This window comes from Diuraphis noxia, unplaced genomic scaffold, assembly GCF_037042655.1.
Source record: "Diuraphis noxia isolate RWA-SAM2 unplaced genomic scaffold, SU_Dnox_SAM2 contig0001, whole genome shotgun sequence".
Classification (NCBI taxonomy): Eukaryota; Metazoa; Arthropoda; class Insecta; order Hemiptera; family Aphididae; genus Diuraphis; species Diuraphis noxia.
Window position 1 is genome coordinate 57,249,766 of NW_028301711.1, and position 13,126 is coordinate 57,262,891.

General features: G+C 25.5%; 1 protein-coding gene across 1 annotated transcript in view; it reads right to left on the reverse strand.

The window, feature by feature from the left end:
* Positions 1 to 13,126, reverse strand: part of LOC107162698 (uncharacterized) — a 564,476-nt gene that overhangs the window by 39,621 nt on the left and 511,729 nt on the right. Inside the window, exon 5 of the mRNA XM_089218652.1 lies at positions 6,014 to 6,238. Within this exon, the coding sequence (XP_089074778.1) occupies positions 6,014 to 6,238 (225 nt within the window). The remainder of the gene's footprint in view (positions 1 to 6,013; positions 6,239 to 13,126) is intronic.

Sequence of the window (13,126 nt, forward strand, 5' to 3'; positions counted from 1 at the left end):
ATAACTTAAGCTATGTTTTCGATTATGTTTAAGAGAACAATATGCTGATTTACGTAGTTTTTGTATTAAAAACGATTGCATTAAAAAGTTTACTAGGTGATTTAAAATAGAAAAACATTAACAATTATGTATGACTTCTCTCTGAAATGTCTCTAGCAACTGCGATATAGATTAGATATAAAATAATGGTATGGAATCGAGGAAATTGAAAAGTTGAGTACCTACTATATAAATAAATTACATTTCAGTTTAACTATATTCAGTTTAAGTTGACCCACTCGTCAGACGAAAACCGGTCATGATTGCGCATGTCTAGCAGCGCTAGTGTCCGATGTCGCCTTACCTATGACTATGACACCGGTCGACTCCGGTCTCCGATAGTTAACGACGATCGGCGACCAATCACGGATCACCATTCACCGACCTGTGAAGAGGGGGGTCTGACCGTTTCGGCGGCTCAGTATGCATGCGCGAGAGTGGGCCAACTTAAACTGAATAGAGTATAGAGTATAAGTATTTTATTTTTGTATTTTAATAACATTGATTGGCTATAAAGATATTTTTTCTCAACTCTTATCTATACTTTTAGAGTTAAAATACAATTCCAGTGATTTTTTTCCTTGTAGGTACATTTTTCTTATTCTTTACCTAATTGTTTATTGTTGAGAACTATTGTAAATATTATAAAAACAACTGATTTGTAAATAACAGTTTTTCATTGATTCGCTTCTTTTGAGTAGTAGTATCAATTGAAAATAATACGACTTCATATAACAGGTTCATCGTTATTTTTTCTTAATGGAAAATGAGGGATGGATAGTTTTTTTTTTTTGATTAAGAAGTTTGCTAATATAAATCCAGTTATATACGTAATAACTAAATCTGGCGTTGAAATTACAATCAAATTTCCAGACTATATGAATGAATGAAAATAATATTATATAAACTTGGTAATGCTCAATACAACTTCAATTTTAAATAACTTAACATGTATAACAAATTAATACTTCAGATACGTTGTATTGATACTTTTACCAAATATCTTTTATGAGTTAACATTAGGAGGGTAAAAGGTAGGTATATTGTTTTAAATTAATACATTGAATATTACGCTATAATATACATTTGTTTATAATTCTCGACAGGTAGCTTAAAAGTCTGAGCACATGAAATATAGTTTTGATAAAGTGCGTAACGAGTTCATAAACCATTGGCGTTCCATTGTTCTATAAAACGGGTGAAATGAGATCTTAGAATGGTATACATTGATGATGATATTATTTCAGTATACTATTTAATATGTTTAATAGTGTTTCATTTTAAGCCAAAATACAAAAATCTACGAATAACAATAGTCGTTTATATCCATATCAAATATGTTTTTTTTTTCAGTGTGCGACAGTATTATATTGGAGTTTAAAATTATGATTTTCTAAGCTGTAAAAAAAATAATAATTTCCATATAATAATATTATAAATTGAAAATGGGCACACATGTGTATATTTTAATTAAATTTAAATATACAAATTATTATCCACAAGGATATAGACTTAAAATAATTTTAAAAAAGTAGGAAATTAGATACACAATGTTTGTGGGATATTTGGTTCATATTATTTTGTTATTTCAAGTAGTAATTAAAACTTATGAGAAACAGAGAGTTGATTTTTAAATATTATATATGAATATAAAAAATGTTATAAATATTGAACTACAAAATAATTTGTGGTTTGTATAAAACATATTTTTCGATGACTTTGAATATAAAGAACATTTTCACTTTAAGCTCCTCCTCCCATAACAACAAGATCTGATTGGTTACAAACACCATCCTAAATATTGGAATTCAAAGCATTTAAGCTACTTTTAAAAACTAAAACTAAAAATTAAAAATTAAGTCTAAGTTCTACACCTGTTAGTGTAGGTTCTAGGTATAGTTATGAATGCTCTTTATTAATTTGATATATAATAACTAAATTTCTGCACACTAAAAATATTGCAAACATTTCAAAAAAAAAACATCTTTACGTTAAAATATATAATTTTGGAAAAAATACAGATCTTTGTTCTGTATTCGACTTCACTGACTAAAACAATGCAGATACTGTGTATATTTAAACTTCCAAAATCAAATAAAACAGCTATAATACACGAGGATGTAGAAGTATGTATTGTATATATCAATTTCACCTTATATGAAATGTAAATTGTACGTATATAATGTACATAATAAACAAGGCACAAATAATATGTGTTAATAAAACATTTATGTTCAGTACAAATAGTAAAACATACCCGAGAAGAATTGAAAAGCGCTTAAGTTGAATTTATAAATTGTGTTGATGGTAATATTGAACATTTTTTTTATTTATTTATTCAAATTATTGAAAAATAAATAATAATTTGAATAAAATGTTTCGAATTCCGTTTGGATTTAAAATTATGAAATCGTTATAGTAGATAGATATTATGTACGTTGTAGCTTTAATGTTTTACAATTTTCAATTTTGTAGGTAGATACTACAGAATCATGGGGAAAAATCAGTGTTGGGAAGGAACTCGTTCCAAAAGGAACGCATTCCTCAACGAGTTCTTTTTGTAGGAACGAAGCTTGGAGCTGTTTCCTTTAAAAATAAAGGAAAAAGAAAGTGAAAGAAAAACACAGTTCCTTGACATTTTAAAACAGTTTTTTTGTTTTTACGCGTTAACTCATAAGAAGGTATTTTTAGTTGATTCATGACTAATGACATGAACGACGGACCCCTGTCCCCTACACAGCCAATATTTTAGAAAGTTAGAATTAGAAATGTATCATAAATTCATAATTTATAATATAATATTAATATAGTAATATGTGTTGTATTAAATATTATTTAATTTATTATCGGCATATTGACGCCGATAGAATATTATCGTCATAATAATAATGTTAAGTGTTAAAGATATAAATAGATTTTTGTGTTTTCTGAATGATTATTACTTATTTGTTATTTCTATGTTGTATGTATACATTATCACATACCTATTAGTTATTACATAATAATATATTTTAATATTAGATATTACGTAACATATTTGGTCGCGTTGTCATAAGTTGTCACATGCAGTTGTTATAGTTGCCAGGTTGCCTGCTGTTAATAATTTAATATTACAGGCTATTTAAGTCCGTGGACTCCAATAGGTACTTTTAGATAAGGGTTACCGTCACTATGAATTTGATTTTGATTTTTTATTATATACAACAATATTAAAAGCCTTTTTAGAATTTAACACACCTCTTCCGTCTAGTGCTCCGGTAGAGCGACTTTTCTCGACAGGTTCCAATGTGATGACTCAAAAAAGGCACAAAATGAGTGACTCATTATTTAAAAAATTATTGCTATTAAAACAAAACAAAGTGTAAAACTGTAAAGATTAAATAGTTTAATAACTATTTGTATTCATAATGCATTATTTTTATTTTCAATCATTTGTTAAAAAATTAATAATTATTTAATTTATTCGTATTTATAGTTTATATTGCTTAGTATACTTTATACTTTATACTTATTAATAATTATATATTATTATATTATTTATATAATATACCTGTTATACTTAAAAGTTTAAAAGTACTTATAGGAAAAATAAAAAGTATAAGCAAAATTCAAACTAAATCTATATTATTAATTACTATACATTTTTAATTTTTTGTATACCTTACCTATTAATTAAATTATTTAGTAGGTATCTATTCACTATTCGGTTCCTGCTTAGTTTCATTTTTTAGGTTTTAATTCAATGATCATTGTCGTTTTCACATTATAAATAACAAGGTATGACCATGACTCTAAAACTGAGAGAAAACTAGGACACTTGGTTAACAATGGAATGAAAATTGGAACGAGTTCTTTATTTAGAGGGAATATATTTGGAACGAGTTCCATTTTTGAATAAGGAACGAGGATCTGGAACGAGTTCATATTTTAACAAATGAACAGGGAACGGAACGGGATCCTTTTAAAAAGGAACTTTCCCATCACTGGAAAAAATACAAATATTTAATTTTATGATATTATACAATTAATTAAATACAGTAGTGAAAATTTAATTTTAATTTTTTATGTCTTAAAACCTAATATCGAAAAATTGTTCATACCCGAAAATGAATATGCGTTGTCATTAAACTGTGTCATATCAAACCAGACATTTATTTTGGAAGAAATTGAAATTTTTTTTAAATAAACAAAAAAAAAAAAACAAGAATTATATCTAGAATATGGTATATAATTTTTGTAAAATATTCATAATTTTTAAACCAAAATATGATAGTTTGATTTTAAATATTTGTTGTCTCCAGAAGTTAAAATTATTAATGAATATATAAGTCCCAGATACCTACTATATTTATCTGATTTTTTGACTTTTTGTTATAAAAAATAATTCTGGATCGATATTTGATATTGATATGTTATTGATCTATTGATACTCGTAATTGTAGTGTTTAATAATCAATATTAGAGAGCATGATTTTTTCTAATTTTTATATACGGCTTAGATAAATATGCGACAACTAATTATTGTAATATGTAAATGGGACCACTTGTGAGTTACTTAAAAACAATATTAACATACGGTACACATTTTCAAAGCTTATATAAAAATGTTGTCTATGTCAAACATTGTACAATGCTTGTAAATGAACAAGTAACTTTAATTTACTTTGAATTTGTATACATAATATTATAAGGTACTGCCAACCTGCAGTTTATATACACTTACGTTCAAGACTCAAGTTGGATTTAGAGCTAACCTTAGATACCACTGGACAGTAGTGTGGTTTTATGCATAATTATTATGAAATTATTGTATTATGATTTAAAAATGAACTATTTTAAAGTGTTATGTTATAGATAAAGCATAGCCTAATGAAAACGTTTCCTGCAAAGTCTAATAATAACCTAGGTTATTGAAGTTTAATGTTTCTGACGTATTAAGTGATTTAGAGAACTTAAGAAGGCCTAATTTTTTATTCTGGTTAATATCTATTACTTACATATTATCTCCTAAGACCATACATATTATTATATTATACGCATTGGATAACTGGACTTATGTTGCATATTAATATCACGATTGATTTTATGTTCACTGAACTACCGAGAATTCAATATGGGTAATAATTATCTCGGTAATTGGTTAAAGTTACTTTTCGAATAAGTGAACTTATGTGGTAGGTTTCGGATAGATATTCTGCCAAATAGTACGTAGGTTATATTCATTGTATACGTGTGAAATTTGAATACTATAGTTATTACATTTCATCTTTTACGAATTATAGTTAAAATATATTATAAATTACGATTTTTTATTGCGAGTAAAGCCTGTGTTGAGTAAATATAAATTAAATATATATATTAAGAATTCGATTTGGAACAGTTTTAATTACAGTGACATCTACATTATTAAAGGACAGAGCATAAATTGTATATTAAATAAAAATGGTGAAAATAAAAGAAAAGTTAGTCGGTTCTTACTTTATATTTTAATATTTGATATTATTATATTGTGGTGTGGTGGCGTTGTTTAGTTTCAGTAATTACCTAGCAGTAAATAGCAGTAAAACGGTATGATACAGTTATTATACGAGTTCAATAGCGTATAAGTGAGGCTAAGTAAACTAATGATTGGTTTTAACTTAATTTAACTGGTATGAAAATAATATTTAATCAACTAAAAGTCAACAATTTACATGTATTTTTTTTTTTAAATACTTAAATGAGGTATTTAACCTTTTTATGCCATAAACTGTTGTTTTTTTTTTTTAGTTTGCAGCTGCATCCGAAATAAACATACGATTAAATGATTCAAAACTTATGAAAACATAATAATATGTATTATGTTTAAAATATTTTCCTGCAAATTGAAGATCTCTCCGTTAGATGTATAAAACATAGATCACTGGCTTACACTATAGAATTCCAAGACTAGCAATACTTAATTAAATTAATATTTTTAAGTGGGTGTACTTACGATACATTTCGATCGTGACGCTGGCGCTGACGGGGGCGGACAAGTTGCTGTTTGAAGCCTGGCAAGTGTACACGGCTCCCTGATCGTACCGTCCAAGCGCTTCGATGGTCAATTCGTTTTGTTTTACTGAAGATGATGACGCTGTGAATTGTCCGGAAATTCCTTCGTTTCCAGTATCCACCAATGTCTCTCCCCGCCACCATCTGACCTTTGGTTCTGGTCGACCTATGGCATACGATGATGGTAAGTTATAATTACTAGTAATATTCTAAAGATTTATTTAATTATATGTTATATTTAAAAATTAAACGATCATACACAGTATATAATATAGTATAGTAGTAATATTTACAAGTGTTCTTCTATTATAGATAAATATATTAGTAGAAGAAAGGTAGAAGTTATTCGATATCAGTAAGATAGTACCTATAAGATAGGACGCCTCGTCAAATAAATCTGATATATGAAATTGATATAGGTACGGTATTGTTTAACCATAAGCTTTATTCTCTGAGATAACGATCGCGTGTATATAATATGTTTTAATAAGATTTCTAAAAATATCAGATCAAAGACAAGTGCAGCCTAAAAAGCACTCTATCAACGCTGAAAGTGATTTTCAATCACTTATTATAACAAGAAGATGTATTCATCGTGAATGTGCTTAATATTATAGTTTTTGTAGAAAACAGCATAATATTTCTAGTGATATTGAATATTTATTTCAAAATATTTGTATGGTTTTGTTTTGTTGTGTATTTTTATGTGCGAACTGTAAATATTATTGATCTCGTAAATTAAAATATCGTGGAAGCTAAATGTTACTAAATACAAAAGTCGTTAATTTCCACAAGCGGATTGTATAAAAACATTAACGAAATCAAGTTAGAAACAAATTTACATTATGCCCTCAAAATATTACCCGAGGAGTGTATTTACCATCAAACGTAATTTAACTAAATGTTTAACCAATCACAAACACCAGATACAATTTAAATCTTATATGTTAAAGCCGAGTTCACACTACATTGCGTCGAGTAAAATAATTTATCAATCTAACTGAATCAAGTGTTTCCATCAAGTATAGCACATGGTCAACTATTACTTAATCGAACGATCTCACAGTTACCAAACGATACCACATAGCATGATATATTAAACTTTTGACCACGTGGTTACTGGTTACATTTATTTACAGGAAAATGAAAACTGAAAAAATTATAAACGTTTATCATCAGGTACAATATTATTTTCATCAGTATTGCATTTTGATAATTATTGATATAAACATGAAAAAACGCACGGCGCGAAAGTTCACTTCACGATTACTAAAAATACGACGCGAAATATTGAAAGACCATTAGTTCAAATCAATTAAGTATACAAACAATTTTGTTGTTGATATTTCTATATAAATATGTAATTTTCTATTAAAACATTATCATATGATCATGTTCAACAAATAGCCCATGCCACCCCGGGGGGTCTTAAATAATAACCATTCGCAAACAAAAACTACCCAACATCAATTAACAACGTTTTTAATTCATTGTTGTTTATTTAACGCAAATTTATTTAAATGAGATTAATTTATGGTCAATCGTAACTCAAAAGTGTACCTATTTTATTATCTATTAATATTAATCCAAAAAAACCCTTATCGATCGTAAAAAAATACAAATTATAAATTATAATACAATTTATTATTCTGTGTTAAAATGATAATTTATGTAATAAATGGTTAAATAATATGTTTATATGATAAATAATATAATTTAATGATGGCTTGAATCTGATATCATGTGTCCTTTTTTCTCCAAGAAGATGAATAATGACAAAATAGTGAAAAGATACCGAAGATATCTCATGGGCAGAAGGCGATATTATACCACTGCACAGTAGTATAAAATATATGTTGTACAAACATAATCTGTTACAATAAAATAAATGATTATAGATCAAATCAACGTCAAAAGGGTTCTTAAAAAATAAAAATAAAAATAAAAATGAATAATAATAAATATTTGTTATTCATATTTAGTAATATAACAACCTGTTTGTGTACCACTTTAATTATTTACGCATATTTAATTGATTTTTAACTATGTGTGTCAAATTGTAAATTAGCTTTTGAGGTTTGATGAAATTTTTTTTCAAAATTGTGTACTTTCTTACTGATTATGCATTTTTATTTTGTTTGTATTGAATAAATAAACTGGGAATACTATTTTAAATACAGTAGCAAACAACTCAACGATTAATAGTCGGTACTATTCATAAAAATGTTCTCATACGTATTTATATAATATTTATGTAGATATTATTTTCATATACCTAACGGAATAAGATAAAAACCTAATAATGTATCGTATAGAATGCAGAATATATTATTAAAAGTTTATTTATGAATTCAAATCAGTAAGTTTAATATACTCGTATTTAAAAAAAAAAATTATATATACATATCCGTTACGTATCATGTATAATATTAATTATATATTAATTTGGAGAATACTTAAAATAATATTAAAATACATAATTTTCAATATTAATACCATTATAAGGAAGGAAATATAAAAATGATAGTAATAATATGTAATAGTAATAATAAAAATATGACGTTCATAATTGATCGCTATTTGATAACTTATATGTGATAGCAGTTTAGTATGAAAATTGATCCATTTGATTAATTTAAAAACATTTAATTCATTAGTAATTCGTAATTTTTTTTTTTTTTTGGTTTGTAAAATACATGTAAAATAATGTATTGTAATAATATTGATAGGAAGTAATTTAATATTAGCTTTACGCGTTTTAACATAAACGTATATAAAAATTATTTTACTAATAATTTACTCAATTTTAATCTGTTCTTAAATGGATTACTTTTTAATACAAAACTGATTAAAGTTATTTGATATATTCAAAATTTAACGAACTTCCACTAGTCAATCAAAAATGTTTAGATTACTATTTTTAATGAACTAATTTATATTTGAAAAGTCAATTTTAAATATAAAATCCTGTTTGCTTTTGTTTCATTTTAATAATTAATTTCTACCTATTTTAAATGGTTTTTAACAAGATTACTATGTTCAAAATTAGGTTCATTAATAACCAAACTACTGAAATATTTATAATACAAACAATAACATAATTACAAAAACACAAAAATTATAAGGATATTTGCAATTTGTTGATTTGATATCAATCGTTTTGGAAATCTCAGCATAATTTTTAAAATTTTAATTTAAATAAAAACAATTGATTTTAAAATAACATTGATCTAACCAATCATTTAATTAGTGGTACAATGAGATTGGTATTTATGTTATTTATGTTTGGGCTGTCTTTCGCTTGATTATTATATTATATGATAATAAAAAATATAGATAAGTCATAATATAATATACTGATATCAACACAGATTAATGATAAAATCATAAATCATATTATATATTATTCATGAAATATTATGTTAAATATAAGGATACACATGTGAACCTTACCTACATACATTAAAAATACTAAAGATAACATATTATCATCGATATACGAGTGTGAAACAATGGAAATATTACAGATTAATAAAAACGTATAATTACAGAGATGGAGATTTTACGTAAATTCAAATTATTCCGTATATTCTAATAGTTTGAATATAATGTTGAAATATATGCAATCTGGCATGGGTTATACATTATACATTATACTATTTTCTTGAAATGAAATAAAAGTAAAAACTTCTATTTAAATATTTAAAGTATAAAAATAAATAACCATTAAAAGATTTTATATTGTATGATTGTAATAATAGCTAGTTAACCATACAGACATTTTGGTATACAATTTCGTGAAAGTTGATCACAAAACAATAACAGCGACTATAAGTTTATTACACGTTTCATGTATCTTCATAAATTATAATCGGCTTAGTTTAACATAGCATTTTAAGTGGTAACAGTTTTAATGAGTAAAAAAATAATATTAAATAGTTATAGAAATAATAACAATAGGTATTTTGTATTACCTATAGAGTTGTATCTTTCAAATTTACCACACTCCCAACTTTAGTTTAGTAAGTGTACATTATTCGCCTTAATTCTAAAGAAATGTTAAAATGTCCCTTCAAAATAAAATAGTGTATAAATGGAAATATAGAAATAAATATAAAATATAATACTATTAACTATAATCGGGCAATATTTTTATGAGTTTTATTAATGACTGATATACTAGGTGACAGATAGAATGAAAATATGACTGAGATAAAACTCTATATAAAATAATAAAATTTTAATTTCCTATGAAATTAATCAAAATAACAATATTAATATTAAGTATCTCTGTTTCGAAAATAAAATACACTATCTATCGCTTTCACTTTGAAAGAATACAACACTTCATGAAACCAATTCGATGGGCTATGAAATCAGATAAATGCTTATATTGTAATATACAATAATTTAAGATTAAATTCAATGAATAACGACAATAATCAAAAATAGTTTTGAACATGGTAAAATATTTTTATTTATTTTAAGAAGCCTTAACATGACCTGTGCATATTAGCTGTCACAAAATATGTCTAATATAATATAAAGGATTTAATTATATTAAAACAAAATTAATATTTTAAGTTTGGTTAAAATATAAATGTATATTTTGAGAAATGCCTCAAACCAGTAAGTTTTGTGTGAATAAAAGAGCAGGCGACACCGCACAAAAAGGTGTGAGCAAAAATTGTATAATATACATACATAAACATAATATATAGTTTAAGGGATTTATTCTTATGGAATTTAATATAAAAATGCAAAAAACAAAACAAATATATATTTATTATTTTACCATCTTTAAAAATATACATAGAAGTATGAATGGACCAATTTTTATACTAATAAGTATTAATTTTCAACGAACATAACTGTATAAAAGGTATTATAATTTACCATGGTTTCGAATAGTATGGTTTGGTTTCCAGTAGGTATATGATAAGACATTTTTATTGGACAGAGAGATTTTTATATTTTTATTTATATTAGTATAAGGCATTTTCGCATTATTCACCTTTCATTGTTATTTGATATGATAAATCCATACAGGATTTAAATTTTGACGTTTAATTTAGAATATCATTCCATACCCGAGTAATCTCGCAGCGTTATTATAAAATAAAATATTTTTGTTTACATTTTTATCCATTTCGGTGTCGTATAAATGCAAATCGCATAAAACGTTTCGATCACCATTAGCATATTTGGAAAGGGGAATACCTAGGTACTTGTAAATATTCGTTATAATTTATAAGAAATCAATTGCATCGAGAATCATATTACTAGTTTTGCATTTTATTTATAACACTTATTTAATTTTAATGTTATTTATCTCTGAACTTATAGTTTCCAGAGAAGAAATGAAATATAAATAAACAGTTTGTTCATTTATACGAATAAATAGCTATTTTGTTATCCATGTACCATCATTTATTGATTACGAATATTCATGTTGAAATAGGTATTAAACAATCTGAAAAAATTCATACCTAGCGTACTGTTTTACAATTATTTATCCTCTATTATAACTAAAATTACCAAAAAAAAAATACCAGTAAGAATAATTAAGAGTTTTAAATATTACATGTAAAAAATATACTACCTAATTCATCTTGAAACGTGAATAATAGAGTTTGGTGCACGTTTGATAAAAAAAATAAAAACATATTAATCTGTACAAATTAGATTTTATATGATCATTTATCTAGATAATATTAAATTATTTTGTTAGTAGAAAGATATCTAAAAATTATATGCTTAAAGTATAAATGGCTAATATTTTATCGTTAAATTTTTATCTGTTGAAAAATATGTCGTTATAAATATTTTTATAATATGATTTGATGTAGATATAATTTGTAGCTTATATACTATACATATTGTGAATTTTTTGGATTGGCAAAAACGAAGAATATAAACTACTTAATTTTGGAGAAAAAAAATACTTTTTCTATTATACGAGAGTAATTTCAAACATTGAAAGCATTAAAATTAAAATTGTAAATGTTGTATATTAAAATTAATCAGAAACAACAATAGGTAGTCATGGGGATTAATTAAAATCTACAATCTTGCAAGATTATAGATCTTATATGAAATATCGTAATTAAATTTGGTGGATTTTCATTTTCAAAAGTAACAGTAAAAAGTCATATTGATGCGATAGGTATTACTATTTATAGGGGTTATGGAATACAATTATTATTATTCTAGGTTAACAGCTATTTTAAGCCACATAAGTTATAAATTTTACTGATAATAAGCACTGATGAATTAGATACCTAGTCAACATTGGGATAAGCTTGTAAATTGTATTCAGTGAAACCTCTAAACACCGGACACTCTCGGTCGTCCGCTATTTGGAGGTTCCGCTATTGAGAGGTGTCCGTTAAAGGAGGTTTCACTGTATTTGATTATCATAAATTTCTTTTACTGTAATTTTCTTTGTAATATTTCTACCAGATAACTGTTTGTAAAATCTATGATGATTATTCAATTATCGTTTTATTAGATTAGTTGCATGTTGGATTTCATCCTATGTGATAATTCGTAATGATTGTTACAATATCAAGATTAATTTAATTGTAACAGATAATTTAGAATTTATTACTATGTTGGTAATTTCAAGAAGAAGCAAATGAATCTAGTAAGGTTTCATAGGTCAGATTTAGAGAATTAGAAAATGTTTCTGTTGACGTGTTGAGATTTTGGAAAATTGACTAAAGCCCGTATGGCAACATTTATAAAAAAATTATGCAGATTCAAAAATTAAATACAACATTGAATCATTAGTTTGTGTTCCCATACATTACATTTTAAAGGGGAAACATATTAGGTGAAGGTACATTGTACAGAACAAATAATATTATTTTACGTATTTTATTTATTTTTGTAGTACGGATATAACTAAGTTTGGATCTAATTTTCTAATTCCATGGAAGAACGAATTTTGCCACATATTAAAATTAAGAATATTACATATATATTATGTTTTGGTCTATCAAACTCACATGATTATCGTCGGATCAATCGTACACATTATCATCAGTAACTC